The 18531-nt window shown below is 27.4% G+C and overlaps 1 protein-coding gene across 1 annotated transcript in view; it reads left to right on the top strand.

The window, feature by feature from the left end:
* Positions 1–18531, top strand: part of LOC132929001 (netrin-B-like) — a 73387-nt gene that overhangs the window by 38215 nt on the left and 16641 nt on the right. The window contains exon 2 of the mRNA XM_060994015.1: positions 3102–3290. Within this exon, the coding sequence (XP_060849998.1) occupies positions 3102–3290 (189 nt within the window). The remainder of the gene's footprint in view (positions 1–3101; positions 3291–18531) is intronic.

Here is an 18531-nt window from a genome sequence, read left to right as displayed (position 1 = left end):
AGAGGCTTTTTAGATCCGATCTAAAATCCTTCCTCTGCGTTTCGATTTAATTAGTTAATTGACCATGATTTCGTAGTATTTTAATCCGCCTCTGACTAATAGTGATCATACGTATATTATACCTGTAGGCCATACGTGTTATAACTGTACAGTGCACCGCCGCCGTCCGCCCATAATTTACACACGTATATGGTTCCGGATTACCGGCGATGCACACACGTCGGACAGCACAGCATTTTGAGTAGGTGATAATACATAATTACTGATTTTGCATTTTTAATTTTCATCATACAATCCAGTCATTATTTCGATGAACGATTATTAGTGTATTATAGGTACTCACGCACTTAATGTGCGCGTGTTAACGGACGTCAGGTTCACAAAGTAGGTAGGTAGGTAGGCATCTACTTTTTTTTTCTTTAAGTGTATCGCTCATAGTATTGACATGTAAAATCGATACGAGATTCATTAATTATATGTGTACATTACAATTTATGTGTACAGGATTATGTTTGTTTAAGCTTAATCTTTTCGTTCTGATTTGTTCGGTATTCTCTTGAGTAGGATGTTGATGATGATAATAATAATATTTAAAACATAAAGATAAAGTATACATTTCTAATGCGCACAATACGCTTAATATGTACTTACGTATAAGAGCCGAAACTGTTTAGTGTACCTATATACATTCTATAATCTATACCATTTATAATTACTTCAAAAAAACTCTGAGAATAATATTATAATATATTTTTTGACGACTGATATTATAAGAATATTTTTGATACGCTTGTAGTATTCTTCATTTTGTATTTATAAGTTATACCTAAGTAATAAGTGTAATAATAATATCGTGTGTGACCAATACAATATACTATATAGTCTATAGGTGTACTGAAAAATGTAACTTTAATAATGATAATTTTGTTACATATTATAAATTTAACTGTTTTTCGATCATGAATAAAAATGAAATATTTCTTTAAGATGATACAATTTTTAATATTATAACTTTTTGAACTAACTGGTAATTATTTTAGTATATTCTTATTTATTATTGTATGGATATGGTGGTATATTGTGAATTACCGGAACTCTTTAAACCTTAACCCTCACAGTTTCATTCACTAACCGACCCTAAATATCATGTCTATATATAGAGAGTTTATTAATATGTGACAAACTCTTGATTTTTTTTCATCATCTTTCGTCTGTCGTCATTCTTCATAAATGTTTCATTTCTTTGAGTACTATTCGAATGTTTAAATTTTATTATGCATTCGCTTGTTATATCAATATTAAAGAATATTTATGGTCAGTAATAAACAAATTGTCTCATAAAAATAATGCGTTACCTACAGAAAATTGTTAATGTTATATTATTTATTTTTGATATTCTAAGTTTTGCAAATATCCAAGAAAATAATATAAAACTAAAATAAAACAACTTACATACCTAGGTTCAGAAAAGCATAAGAATATTCTATATGTAAATAAGTTTTCCTGTGTTGGCAGTTAAAAGATATATATACAAAGCCATAAATGTTAAGTTGGGTTGGTTTATTTTATTTTATAACATTAGGTTAACATGGTTTTTCAAGCAGTTATTTGTAATTTAAATAATATGATTCATTTTTAAAGAATTTAAAAATACTATTCTTACTATTTAAAATATTTTTTTATAATTATGAATTATTATAAAATATTTAATGAATAATATGCTAAAAAAAATATGTTAAAATGCATACAATAAAATATCTAATAAGTAAAAGTATAAGTAGGTACAATAGTTTTTATTTAATTTAAAAAAGTTTAAGTTGTATTATGATTGTAATTTGAAATATTTATGATAGTTATATTAATAGTTAAAAGTACAACACTTAATTATAATAAATTTTAATAAACTGATGTGTACATATAATATTGTTTTTTTGAAAAACCCTGGATCAAAGATGAACATTTTTTTTTTAATATGCGTGAACGAATTTTTAAGTTCTACGTAAAGGTAAAAACTCAACGGAAATTGTTAGAAGTTTCTTTATGATGGTTACCACCAAAAGGTGTAACAACCCATAAACGTAAGTCGAAAATTAACGAGCAAACGAAGGTGAATTTGTCAAGAAGTCGGAACTTGATAAAATGTGAATTCACAATTATTACCATAACCATAAAGCAACTTCGTGCAATTAAAACAATTAGCCTTTTAAGGGTAAAGCTTATTAAGCCTTGAGTTTATAATATATTACTAACATAAATCAGTTTTTAAATAGAAATAATTTCAATTGTATTACTTTCATACTATTTAAATATAGGTACTTAAGGTACTCATAGGTAACTCATCATTCTGCTACCTAGAGTAATAAAAATTATTTAATAATAAACTATATTAATTAATAATAAATATAACTATACTTACAAGTAGGGGAACGTGGGGCAAAACGGGGCCATGGGGCAAAATGGGGACATGGTTAAATGTTAAGGAAATAATGAAAATATTAGTTTTTAAAACAGCTGTTTAGAATTGTTCCCTCATCGAGAAAACGTGGTTAAAGTTTAATTATTTAATTTACATTATAATATGAGTTATTGATAAGAACATGAAAAATGTGTTACCGCGACAACAGTGATATAAAAACATCGATTTTTACTTTCAATTTTTTTTCTGGTTGAAAGCTATTACACATGATACAACTGAATTTAAAGACTCATTGAAAAATGATTTTACTATTATAAGTATTGTTATTTAGACACTGTTATTACAAAAAAAAACAAAAATATGTAGTGTTATAAAAATATCTTAATGATTTTAATGATTTATTTAATTTTGGGGAATAAATATTATCAAGAGCATAAAAATAATTTTATATTTTTTGGATTTTTTAAGCATATTCATTGAGTTTAGAATAATATGTAGAATAATGAATAGTATAATTATAAAAGCAAACGTACCTACCACGTAAGTACTACATCTACATAATAGTCAAAGTACTAGCGTAGGTCCTAAATTTGGCTACACTATGTGTTTATAATTATGACGGTATTTCTACAAATGAATAATGTAAAATGAACGTAATAATAATAATATTTTATTATGATTTCAGCTTGTAACTGCAACGAACATGCAAAACGATGTCGCTTCGACATGGAGCTGTACAAACTGTCGGGTCGGGTGAGCGGTGGCGTGTGCCTCAAGTGTAGACACTTCACGGCCGGCAGATACTGTCATTACTGCAAGGAGGGATACTACAGGGATCCTACTAAGCCCATAACACATCGAAAGGCTTGTAAAGGTAGGTAATTATTTTTTCTCTATTTTAGATGAAAAAAATGGTGACAATATTAGTACATAGGTTACAATAATAATAGTGAAGAAAAAATTGAAAATGTGATTCATATTATTATAAATAAAAGAGCAACTCATTTAACGGGTTTCGTATGATTCTGGTAAACTATATTCAGGTTCATGTTTTTAAAAATGTTTTACTTACCTAATTAGTATACACCTTGAAAATACTTAAAAACACATATTATATAAGTGTCATGCGTGCACATTCGTATACAGCTATAAAAAAAATATATAATAATATACAGTGGACTTATACATAATATTGTATTATACATAATAATTCCCTCGATTGAATACATTAAAAAAATAAATTATTTTTGATAATTCAATGAAAACTTATGTTATAAAATTCTTTACAAACGTTCACCCATAATCGTTTTTTAATTGGAAAACATGATTTTTACTGTATTCCTTCTATTTTTTCTATTTTTTTAATATAATATATTATACGAGTGTCAACGTGATATTGGATTGTTGGTTGTTCGTATGGTGATGTGTGCTATTTCGGGTCAGCAGAATGGTTTATTTATGCAGACTTTCCTTTGTGATAAAAAAAAAAAATGTAATATAATATTAATAATAAAGAAAAGAAAATTGAAAAATCGTGAGGATTTAAAGATACCGGGTATATAATATGCTGATGGTACGGTGAGATCCTCGCTTATGATTCACGAACACGGGTGAAGCACTATCAATAAACCGGCTATATGTTGTTCGGGTGAAAAAACGACCGGGGGGTTACATTATTGCCTAAACGTGACTTATGGTGTGAGATTAAGAGACTAACATCTAACGATGATAGGGGATCAAAGTAATCGAATGACACGAGAAAACAGGCAATAAACGAGACAATTAAAACGATGTTTTGCATACGAATTAAAATATATTACGGCATATTAAATCATATCGATATATTATTCATATCAGACACGTAATATTTACATTTTTTAAAAGTGAAATAAGAATTTAAATTTGTCTTCTTCTCTATTATAACCCATTAAAAAACGATTTTCAAATCAAATTAGTTTTTACATCTATACATTCGATGTAATAATACATTAAACTTTTTCTACTAATTTAGACGTTGTTATTCATCATTTTGTATATCATTGGTATTTGGTACAAATTATAGTACTCTATACTTTTTGTGATTCAATTATTCAAAGTACACTATGAACTTTGTTCATGTGGATTCAAGTATATAATATAAATTATAAGAAATAATCATATTCATTTAAATGGGAATTAAACATGCAATATTTCAAAAGGTGGTTTTAGAACGTGTTTTGAAAATTGTAATTTAAGCACATAGTGAGGAGAGATAATTTACTCAATAACTATGTATTGTTAAAACGATAAATATAAGTGTAGACATCGTAATTAGCATATAAATGCATGGACGTAAATTATTTTAATATAATTTATACACCTTTTGAAATATTTTTTGCAACTGAGAATGAACAATTTAAGCATACAAAGTTTATCCCATTATCAGATTTCTCGAGAATTTATTAAATTATTGTTATTATAAAAAATATATATATTTTAAATTTATCTGTACAACAATGTTATATAAAAAATAATCAAACATTTATGAATTTTTTATATATGAGTAAAAAGATTTTAGTAGACTTAGTAAATTTTATTTTATTTAACGATTAGTCTTTTTGTTTTATAGCTTAATCATGAGAAAAACAAATTTTTCAAACTTATATGTATTTATTGTATACGTACTTCAGTAAAGTAAAACATAAACAATTTTATGACTTTCATATATTGGTAGGCTTTGTTATACATAATAACTAAGTTTAAACATTGAAAGCTTAATGGTAGAAGACTTCTTAAAGTTTGATTATTAATAATGTATGCACGCAACCCCTTAACCTTTACCATTTTGAGCCTCTGAGGTGAGTCTTTCCATAATTATACACGGATTATTTGATTAAAATTTAAATGAAGACCTACGAGATGATAATTAATTTTGGCTTTTGATATATTCCCCTGTTAATCAAATTCAGTAAAAGGTTATATTATATAATATCACGATTCTATAGCAGCTGCTTAACTGCAAATCTTAAACTTTATTATATCATAATATTTTTATGGACTTCCCGATGACCCGATTACTTCATAACATTTATATTACTATAATTAATGCGATAATAATTTCGTTTTAAATCAGCCAACTAAAATACATAATTAATACTTTGTGTGCTCTATATATTATTAAAGTCTATGTTTATAAAATATTAAGATTTTTAAGATTATAATAAACGCATTTTATATATTTTATAAAATATAACACGAGCCTATCTAAATCTTTAAAAACTCGTTTCATCTTCGAATGGATAAACAAGTTTTAAATCTTATGCAAACTTATACTTGTATGTTTTATATATTCATAAATCATAACACTTATTAACCCGATTACATATTACATTATTTTAAACTATTTTCTTTATAGTACGCTGTACACCAGTAAGATAATATAATACCTATACGTTATACAATATATAGTACGATATATATTTTTAATTAAAAATTATTTATTTTTAAATTGCCTATTATATTATCAATATTACTAAATAATTTATAGAATGTTATTAAAATAATATTTTATAAATAAGAAAAATCGAGTTTATTTCAGCAATAACTAATACATTATTGTTTTCAATTTTAAAACCAATCGATAAAGGAAAAAAATACGACTGTAGTCTGCTCCTTGGATTATCATCATTTCAACTAAACATTTACTTTTCATGTAAACACGGAAATACGGTTTTACCTCGGAAGTTAGACAAAACGGATATTGCGTAGCATAAAACAAACGAATTGTCAATCGCCGTGTCTTTTTAGTGAAAAACAAACTTATTTCTGGGGCCTCTAGAGAATACGTTTATAACTCGTGAAATCCTTTCGGTGCATACAATCGTACAGTTTTTAGAAATCGAAGCGATTTATTTCAACCGGATACATCTGACTGGACCGGGAATGAGACCAAACTGGACGATATTTACCGTAGCTCGGGGCAAAGGTTAGACAAATTGATCCGTTTCCAGTAAAAACGGATTACACTCCCCCTCCCACACGCTCTCACTACACATATATATATCCATGCACACCACGCGCCCTGCATGAACGGACTTCTTTATCTCGGGGGGCTCGTCCATTGGACGAGTCAAAGTTGTCTACCTACCGTCCTTATACCTCAACACACAGGGTGCGCGTGATGTATACAACCGTTATACTATTGATGCGAGGAGGGCTCGCGACTCTGATGGATGTGTGTAAAAAGGCCCCTGTGACTAATGGACTTCTGCGTGAAAACGGCCATAATGCTAGGTGCTTAAAAATGGAAAGGGATATGTTTCTCACTTCCCTCTCGCCCGGTTTTTTTTTCAAGTGGTTCTCTTGTCTGTGGGCTCCGATAAACCTATATGTTATATTGTTATATAAATAATATAAGTGTTTCAAAGTCTTAAGTATCCAATGATTTTTTTTTTTTAAATAAAAATAAATTATAACAGAGGTCGAGTTTCAAGGTTGTGTAAGACGTATCAATTTAATACGCTATAATATTGTTATAAATTATAATTGCGAATTCAGTATTTGTAGTACTGAAATTTAGTTAATCGAATATTGTAGTGCAATTGATTGGATAAAATACTTTAATAAGGAAATAATGGTATATTGTAAACATCTTAAACACTATATTTCAAATTAATTGGTTAACTTATTAAGTGAAAACAGTGAAAACACTAGTTATATTAGTAAGTACCAACGATAAATTATTAGGTACCTAAGTAAATTATTATTTTAGAGTTTTCGCTTGTGTTTTCATAGGAGACTTGTTTATAGAGTTTGAGATACTCTTTATGTTTGTTTTGTTTAGCTTGATGTTTTGACTGTAATGATTCCACGACTATCTTAAAAGTTATGTTCACTTAAACTGGCGTTAATGAACTATATTATTAATTAAATTCAAAACTTTTATTCAGTTTTTAAAGTGTTTCTTTATAAAAACATTTTAAAAATATAATGAAGTAAAGTTATTTTCGGTTGTTATTACTATTCTGCTGTTTATTTATAAAACTAAACAAAATTATTTTGCAGTAACGAAGGTTACATTTAAATAATGATTTCTTATAAAAATCATAAATTATCAATCAAAAACAATAATTTAATACAATCAAGTATTAAATGATTCTATGATAAAGATAATTGTCTTTTGATCTGTTTAACACTATCACGGTCAAATGGTAATAGGCATAATAAGTTTAACACACAAAAATATATTACAAACAATACTTTAATAAGAAAAATTTCATATTCTTAAAACGTACCTAAGTCAAACGGTTTTTGAATAAAAAGCGTGCGTACGCGTTGTTATCCAAACAGCAAGCGTACTAATATGCAGAATATATTACTTTTTTTTATTTCCAATGCGGCAGTGCTCGCGATCGTGCGCGCGCGCGTGTGTGTATTATATACCTATATGGCTGCATAAAATACTGTTTTAATCGCGTTATGATGTTTTATTATTATTATTATATACACATAATTCGCTGTTGTTGTACAAACGATCTGCCAGCAGTTACTTGATTTTAAATATTTTACTTCTTATTATTATACAAACGTCGACTGCGCTATATAGTGCCCAGGGCACGTCGCGTCGGCGTTGTATTATAATACTATAGGGTAAACGAATCTGTTTTATTATTTTACAATTATTATTATTATTTTTTTTTTTTTTTTGGCTGACACGCTCTCCGTGCAAAGACTATATATGGTAATTCCGAATTCGGCAAATCTTATCCCCCGGTCAAATAATTTATGATTGACGGCTGAAAAAAAATATAGGCAAGTATACATAATTTACGATTTGATATAACCTAAAAACAGTGAGCAACTGTGTTTTCTAACAGACGTTATTATGCAAAGTGTTAGAAACGTTTCAATGTATGTAATATATTATGCATTATGCGTATATAGATGTCGAGTTCACCCTGTACCGTGCGGCCGAGTATATATAGGTATTTATATTTTTTTTTTTTTTACCTCAGTGTGGGCAACACAAAGGCACCGCCACCGCTGCTGCGCTCGTATAGCGTACCTAACATAATATTATATTATATCACATTATTATGTACACAATTATATGTTTAACGCCAAAACTGATAACACCTACGATTTAGCCCGCAGGAACGATAGTTATAACTACGTACGATATTCCCTCTTGTATTCGCGGCTGCCGACCAAAACCCGTTTTATCTGGAGCAATAATTATAGTCGCTACGTTAACATCGTCATTAGCAATAAACCACTGGTCATTATTATTTTTCTTTGCTTTCCATTTACGTGATATGGGTTTTTCAAAAAACTCGATTCATACTCGTGTACATGTATATAGGTACACGTTCTATTGTTGCGGTCTCGACTAATTAAACACATGGGACAAAAGATAGGTGCTCGCAAGTGGATACCACAACGTTAATACTATCCGAAAAGCTATTTGACCGTAAAAAGAGCGAAAAAAAGCTGAAAGTATGTATATATAAAAAAAAAATGGTATTTTTCTTTATGCCAAAACAAGAGATTTGTCGTCGTTGTTAATACCCTGCAGGGGTTTCACTACTAACAAAAATTATTACCTACACGAGAACCATAGTTTTATAAATCAAAATTTCTGATAATATTTACTCTTATCAGATTATTATGTTTGAACAAATCTTTAGAACATAATTTGTTTGTACAAAAAAATAACCATTATTTTATATTTTTGCAAACGCAAAATAATAAAAAAAAAAAACTGTACGCAATCTTCACAATAAGCTGTACTCCTATAATAGTATTCGGTATAAATATAATACATTATTAATCTCTTACTGGACATTATAATACAAATAATACCATACCATGAATGAAATAACAAACTACCTGTACCTATACCTATACACTGCGTATGCTTTATATTAGAGATTATTATTTATATTATTTTATATTCTATGATAAAAAAATAAAAATGTAGGTGCAATGGACCATAATATTCAAATCGCATTTCTTAAACTTTGGTAATATTTCAAATTTAATCACAATGTATCCTGCAATCTGCAAAGTAGTGCTTAAGAATTGGATTTTCCATCATCGTTGTCAGGAATCTTTTTGTAAACCATTAAAAAAAGAAGTGAAACAAGAATAATTGTTCTCGAAGCCCTTAGGCAAAAAACCACAAGGGACCGAATCATGCATTGACACTTGTATTTATCATAGTTGACTGCTTCTGTAGATATTGGGGGAAAATAAGAGTTAAAAATCGCATCAGTTTCCCAACTATGAACAGCGAACACCCTCCAAACCCAATTTCAACTTATTTGGTTTTCAAAGTATTCAGGAGATGTACTTTGTACATGGCTCCGAGTGAAAAATGATACAACAATGATGGATCACGAGACGTGTGAACTCAAATGTCTGAAGGTGAAAATGACATGGCACTTAAATCTAAATGGGTTTTTGTACTCACAACAGAAAATGGCTTTTAAAATTGGTAAAACAGGAACATAAGATATTAAATTTAAGTAGAATCTCTATAGACAAAAGTTACTAAAGATATTTTGTATACAAAATTCAACGTAATTGTTTTTAGTTATTTAGATTTCAAATAGTACAACAATATTGTAATATTTATTCTGCTTACATATTATATGTAGATATCCACAAAAAATGATAAATTTATATAATAATTTAATGAATACAATAAAGTGACAATACAACTGATAAAACAAATTATTTTAAAAAATAACAATATCATATATTATACTGATTGCCACTAGGGCGAATTAATAAATTAATCTATTTTTCACTAAAAATAAAATACTACATCAATGTTTACAATAATACAATTTATGTTTATAACTTTATAAGTGTATATTTTTAAATATTTTTATCATAAAATCAAAAAAAAAATGTTAGTAAAATAAATAAATATTCAACAAAAATCTTTTCATATTTAACTTAATTAACAATAATATATTCATTCTAGATTCATCATAAGTCATGAATATCGTAGATATATCATTAATCTTATAAGGTAATTCTATACAAAGATAATTGAATTAAAGAAAACTTATTATATAATACTACATATGTAACGACACAATGTACATCATTGTGCCATGTGATTGATAGTCCGTCAACACTTACGAAGTATTCTATCTAATTATAGCTTTAGTTGAAAAAAATATATATACATATAGAAGAAATGCATTTAGATAAATTAAGTTTAAAAAAAATGTTTCAAGCGCGAACAAAAATCTTCACAAAAAGCGTTTTTATTTATAGTTTCATTCGGTAAGCTAAAATTTTTATCATTGAGCAAACATTTTACAATAGTATATGTATAGTACATAACAATGTTGCTTATAAAATTTAATTATTTCTAATGTTATTGTATTTAATATAATATACCTGTATATAATTTTTTTTTATATTTATCTCAATAGCTATTATACAAATATCATACCTAAGTCAAGTAAATTGTAGCTCAGAAAATTAGAAATATAATAAATAGTTAATGAATAATATAATAAATAAAGTAATTAAATATAAATCAATAATAATATATCAATAGTTTTTAATATTATGTCTAAATTAATAGGGTAAGCCCCTACCTTATTAATTATTTTATTTAAACACATGTAATAATAAAAAGTAGTAAAATAATTAAGCATAAATATGTATATGCTTTTTATAAAATACAAATACCGTTTATAAGCTACACCGAAAAAAAAGGAAAGAAAGTTAATAGCCTCTTGAAATAAAAATCTCTTTGATGTTTACCAGGCAGGCGCCATTAAAATCAAATATTTAAAAATAATATATAAATATATTATATATAGGTAAATATTTTTAATTGGTTTAGTTAGTTTCTTGTATTAATAAACATAAGCAAACTCTACTTTTACGTAGATAGATAAGTTTAACGATATACCTATTCATTAAATGTTTAAACAATAAATCGGAAGGATTTATTAACGATAATAGGTACTATAATTTCAGAAACTTAAGGTGAAAATTCTTTTTTTTTTTTAATTTAGGCCTTATTAATTGAAAATATTTTACTATATTACCATTATTACCTATACCTGTGTAGTGTATTGTAATATATTGTAAAAAATTGTAATATGTTTTGTATACATTCATCGCAATATTCAGTGTAATCCAGTAAGTAAATTACTTCTTACTAAATTAATATTCATTCTTCGTAAAGTCGTATCTATAAAATGTAAAAAGTAGTTAGAGATCGTCCAAACAGGTTCTTACCTATTATTGTGTTACAAAATGTTATATTCACAGAAAATCTTATTTTACATATTATCCTATTTTGGAATGTTTTTATTTAGTGCCTACTGTCGTATTATATTATTATGTGCTTTACAGCTGATGTTATACGTTATAAGTTAGTTTGCTTTTAAGTATATTATTTTAACACGAAGCATTGCATTACACACATATTAAATTAAATGGTTTTTATAGAAAAAAAAATAAAGATCAAATTTAACAAGAAAAATTGTCTTACCTAATTAAAAATAAATAACACATTAATACTGTAAACTTATTTTGTTAGTGTTACGTGGTTTTTATTGTTGTTACACCAACCACATTTAATTTGGTTTTAAGTACATTTGATATTTTATTGCTTTGGAATGTTTATATTATACAAACGAATTGTCTTATTTTGTTTTATTTTGTTTGCGTTTTCTTTAAGTTTAATGCCAATCATATTAAATAAATTACATCGTGAGGTAGAAAAAATCGAATGTATATAAACAAATAAAAAGTTAACTCGTCCGACCGCGGTAAGAGACGCTAAAAATACCTATTTTGAATATATATTCATCAACGGTGGTCCCGCAGCATAGTCGTATTATTAAAAAACACTTCGAACCGTTTCTCTAAATGATATTCAACACCTGGGTATAACTACGTTTGGGGGTCATCCATCAATGACGTCTGTCACATACCCCACACCCCCACCACGGCGATAAAATTGTTAAAGAAACAAAAAACCGGTAATCCGGCGAGCGGTAGTAGTGCGCTGCTACCTACACCTCTCTGTTCTCGTATATTATATTATATAAACATAATATCATGTACTTATTCTACTATAAATGTGTGTATTTTAATATGCGTAAATTGTCATCTGTTTTTTTTTCTCGTGCGATGCCACGCGATTCCTAATTAATAGGAGTACCGGGCAATCCGCGATGTCAAATCGATGAAAATAAATTATTGTCCGAGTGCAATGATGTCTCCGCGCTGGCCGTGCGGGTGTCTCTGGATTTATTTTTTCTCAGCTACAATTTACGAGCGGACGTTTATTCGGCGGGGCGGGCGACGCGTAATATCTTCGCGATGGAAACCGGTAAACGGCTCTCCTGGGACAATTTCCTGCCCAGGGTAGATAGTTGACCTACACGTACGCGCGTACGTATGTGTGTCTGCTGTACAGTATAATATAATCCCTTGGAGAAATCTTATCCTCGACAAGAACGGCCCTAACAACATTATCGTGGTTTTCGCGATAAATCGCGTTTCTCTCATTTCTTCGGTTTCATTTTTGCTCTCTTACTTCTTTTTTTATTATTATTTTTGACAAATTGACCGTATATAATATCAATAAGTTTATTGTCGAGCACAACGAGATCGACGAGGGAATACGCGATAAAACTTTATAATAGTTCATTAGTGCTATACCGATCGAGAACATATGAATTGTCGACGAAGCCCCGGCGGACCAGTTTTTGGGGCCATTGTATTTTAGTGTTGAATGAATCGGTTGGAGAGGAAAATACTATGTGTTTCTCGTATTATTATACACACTTGGAATTACATTTATAATGATAGTATTGTCATGAAAAAATATATAATACCTTAATAATGAATATAGATACAATACATTAAAAGGTGATATCTTTATTTAATATTTTTTTAATTAGAAATATTTACATGTATATTATATAAAGTCTATGATGTGTGATGTGTCTCATCAGTTTTAATTGTTTAAATAATTATGCATACTGATAGGCCGGTTATAACTTTTATTACGGCATGAACTATAAAAAATTTAATTTATGTGAAAATGATTTCTTAAATATTTTTAATTAATCATTTAAAACTTAAAATCGTATTTGTTAAAAAAAATTATAGTGAAGGTAAATAATGGAGTTTAAATAATGTATACTTTTATTAATACTATTTTTATATTATAGTATTATAATGTCATTTCTTTAATCATTAATCAAAATAGATTCTGAAAATGAAAAAAACATAATACATAATAAATTGCCATACCTTGATAAGCAACGATTTCTAAACATTAGAGAAAATATATTTATAAAAAAATATTCAAATATTTTTAATTTTTAATTAAATTCAATAATCTCCTACCTATCAATAGTTTTATTTTTATTTAGTTTCCAACTGCATTTTTATGGTAATAATATAAATATTTTTTCCCTACTTATTACATTACAAAATACACTTCTGTGTAAAATTATTATATTACAATATTTAAATAGATAATGTTTCTTTTAAAATTTAGAAAAACTGCTGTATTACTAATTACTATAATATAAAAATATCCTCTCAAATTCAACATGTTTAGTTGACTTGTCTAAAACTACAATTTAAAATTATGGTATTTGAGTAGGCACTACTTACTAGAACAATTATAAAAACTACATATCAAATGTTAAATTAAAAATAAAATTTACAATAAAACGATTATTTATACAATTAATACTTAAAACAGATACTCAAAAACATGTGTCCGAGGTCTATAGATTTAATGTGTAAATACAATCCTTTTATTTACCTCCCTTTCTGTTAAAATTGTTGAAACCCGGAAATACGCTCTTACTGGACGTAGGACATCCCCTCGCATATGTAGGGGGGACCGCATATAATATTCGGAATCGAGAAAAAATTACTGAAATGGTGTAAGCAGCACGTGCTCCGATTTTGCGGTCCGATAAGTCTAATATAAATCGGCTTTTTTTCATTTTCCCCCCAGACGTAAATATTAAAACCCGGCTAGAATGGGGGAGGATAGGGGGATAAATTTCGCTTTCATAAACGCGCTTAGGTCACCATCCCCCCTCTGTCTATAGTGTACCTGGGTACCAACTACCATTGTGTCGCTCGGGTCCGACTTAGTGTCATTCACAGGAGCAGGCCCCGATCACCGGCAGATGTTCTCGTTTTGTTCAACCGGCAATAGTTGGTGATTGGCTGATTTCAAAAGTACTGTTTGTTTATAATAGAATCGTTAATATTGTTTTGGAAGTTATTTGTAGAAAAAAAAATAAACGTTCATTATTTTGATCCATATTACAGCCGTCTTCCATCTATTAACAACTTAACGTCTATACCTATACTGATGTACATAATATCCCTATTTCTCTGCAATGCATTCATTATAATATATGGCTTCATAAATTTGATTAGTTTGTTGAAATATTTTTATAGGTAGATACGCTTAAATTGTTATTATTAACGTAATCAATTGTTAAACATTTTATACAAAATTAAAACATGCAAGTATAAATAGTCAAACGTAATTTTTATTTATATTTAATAACTTACTGTCGTATAATTGTACTAAAATTACTAGAAATATTCATCATTAATATACGTTGTATAAAATTATTATTTTTCAAGATAAATACAACTATTACAATTCATTCTCTATACGTTAAATTAATAATAATATTACTAATATTACAAAATCGTAATTTGCACAATACTGTTTATTATAAGACGTAGATTATTATAACATTTTTAAATATAAAATATAATAATTTTTCAAATTATATAAATTAAAAAGCAAAATATAATAAAAACTTGTTTTATTGTTAGTCTATTCATTTTATATAAACTATTTAACAAAAATTGTAATTTTTAATAAGTTTATTCAGTAGGTACATTATTTATGAGTATAATTATTTGTGTTTAATTATTATTTTGCTTAGAAATTAAGTTTTAAATTTAAATTTATTTAATATAGTCAATATAGGTATTCAACAAAATGCTAAACACTTTTTAGTTTATTATTCTCAATAATCTTAACTCACTTATTCTATAATATATTTTATTATGTTAATAGTTATGTGGGATGATATAGATACTAAGTTAGATAATTTTCTTTTAGTTTTTATACTTTTCTATTAAACATTTATGTATCAATATTTGCAATCTATTAAGCAAGTCAAACTGTACTTATATATTTTTAAAGATAGTATAACACGATAAGATAATTATATTAGCTGTAAAGATATTATCTTTTTAGAAAACGAGAAGTATAATTTTATTTTTATACTTGTATTAACTACCTTACGTTTTTCTATTAGATGATCCTTAGGGAATCGTATATAAATTATACAGAATAAAAAATGTTGGGTATAGTTACATTTTAAAAAGATTGATTCGCTGATTGGCACACATTTTGCGTCTTTAAAAATGAATTAATAACCTAACCAATACATATTATAGATTATTTACTAGCATTAACTAAATATTACCCCCACTTTTTTACTTCAATAATATAGTTATTCAAAATCTGATTTTTAGAATTTTTAAATATATAATATTCTATAATTTCAAATTCTTTAGATTTAATGTACTAGTTAAAGAGTGTACTGTAGACATACAAATTTTAGTTTTTCAAATTGGTATCATCTTTTCTATTGTAAATTATAATTCAACAGATTTTTTTTTTTAAATGTCACATAAAAATCAAAAATTGAACGAATGGTTTGGAACATTTTGGGGTTATAGCAATTTGAAAATTTTTAGTTATTGACAATATAATCAATCATCATTAATAATTTGTAAAATTAGTCCAAGTATAACAAATATTAGATCCAATATTACATCTATTTTATAATTTTGTGAACCAATTTTCAATGACTAATATCATTAGTATAAACATTTTGGTAATTGGAAAACTACTTGATCGAATTTTGAATTAGGTAGATATATCAACATTTCAAAACAGTTATCCACTGAATAATTAAGAGTTTCTATTGCCACAAGATGCTCCTAAAATAGTATAAGCAAATAACTCAATAATTTATATATTATATAATTTCTACTTAACAATTTTTAATAAAAATAGTGGTTTAATTTTAAAAACGAAAGTAAACTTAAAAAATTCCAAAAATCTGAATTTAAATAAATTCATTATTCAAGGATAAAAGGGGGCGAGCATGCTTGGTAAAACACTCTGTAGACTACAATAATGTTCTAAATCGAAAATCTCGATCCAATATATATTTCTTACAAAAAGCGCGATAGTAACCGACTGTTTTAACCAGACGGAAACGCGTGAGTCACCTCTCCCTTGTTTACACCATATATTGGGGCGCTGGGGATCAAACAGGAGACTCAATTATGGCACAAACTCACTCCCTTCCGACAACTTGCACAACACATATAATATTATAATACATCGCGATTTCTTATTAGTATTATTACATATTGCTGTGGTCTGACAGTTCGTGTGTTTATACCGAATATTGCGTTTGCTGTTTGACAAATCGCTTTTTGCGAGCGTAAAACCCAGCCTGAGCAAAAGCCGATCGCTGTTGGCAGGTTTTCATTTTGTGCCGATGCGGCGATGCTATAAATGGTTTTTAAATTCCACGCACGGAGATTTCGCGGGAAGGTCAAATACTGTATCCATTTAACCGTTCTTTTATACGCAGTAGCTAAATATATATATTTATATTATATATAGATATATATATATATATATATATACATACTTATATTGAATATAGACGTAAATGAACTCGTGCCGAAAGGGTTCTTCTTATCACTTATATTATTATAGACTTCGCGACTATACTTTGACCGATAGAATACAAAAACGATTTTTTTTCGTATTAAGCACCGAAAACGAATGCGGGTATTGATATTCTATTGGAGACAACAATAATAATAATAATAATAATATATAGCTACTTGGGCTTTGGACACAATGATTTATTGATGTAGGGTAAAATTTGTATCGAGGGGTATCAATACGACGTCCTGTATACGAATAATGTATGACGTAAATGATACAATGCATATTATACATATTATATAATATATTATAGAATACGTGTTGTATAATAATGATGCTTCGAAATTGACGACTGACGGTTTTTCAACGCTGGAACACATCTATGTAACACATCATGCAATTCATACAATCATACTTTTTCAAGTTTTAGTCGAATCTCTATTTTTTCAGATACAGCTATTAATCTATGTAGTCAAGTATGAAATTTTAAAAATACTGTTTGTATAACTTCTTGTCTTAACAACCATATATAGTGCTATTATACATAATTTTATTAAGTATACTAGAAAAATACAATTAATATTCATATTAATGTGTCTATTTGTAGACGATTTAAATACCAATTTCACCGAGTCAAAAAGTTCAAATGTTTACAAATATTGTCAAAATCGCGAAAATTTGGAAATTATTTTGTAGTTAAAAATTAAAAGTATCTAAATTCAATTTTTTTTTTTTATATAAACATTTGAAATTAAAATTTGAACGGAAATAGATATTAACGTAGAATATAATGATTTAAGTTATTTTGTTGTAATCGAAAATATTGTTCATAGGAACATAAAACTTTTACGTATATTATTAATTATTATAGTTTATTATATACACAATGACATTTTCAAAACATTTAGATTAATTTTCAACTACTGCCTATTTAGTATTTATACAACAAACCTATTCACACTGCTTTACGGTAAATTATTATTTATTCAAAACTCAATAACAATAATATAAGTATCCACATGATAACATAATATTGTATGTATATTGTATACTTTTATAATAATTAAATTAAACAAGTGCAATTTTTTTGGAAAGTTCATTCGATCTACTATATTACTAATAGATAATAGCACATAAATTATTTTAATAGCATTATTAATGTATCATAAAATATATACTTAATAATATATAGGCTGACGGTTTGTCTTCACTCAGAATGGTTTTTCGTATGCAATGATTTATCATTATTTATTAAATTTAAATTTAACACATACATTATACAGTGACTTATTCAATGACGAAGTAGGTACAATCGACACCTTCTGTACAGCACAGAACG

This window comes from Rhopalosiphum padi, chromosome 4 (genome assembly GCF_020882245.1).
Source record: "Rhopalosiphum padi isolate XX-2018 chromosome 4, ASM2088224v1, whole genome shotgun sequence".
NCBI classification, from domain to species: domain Eukaryota; kingdom Metazoa; phylum Arthropoda; class Insecta; order Hemiptera; family Aphididae; genus Rhopalosiphum; species Rhopalosiphum padi.
Note: the sequence above shows the minus strand (reverse complement) of the source record. Positions and strands in the feature narration are given on the sequence as shown.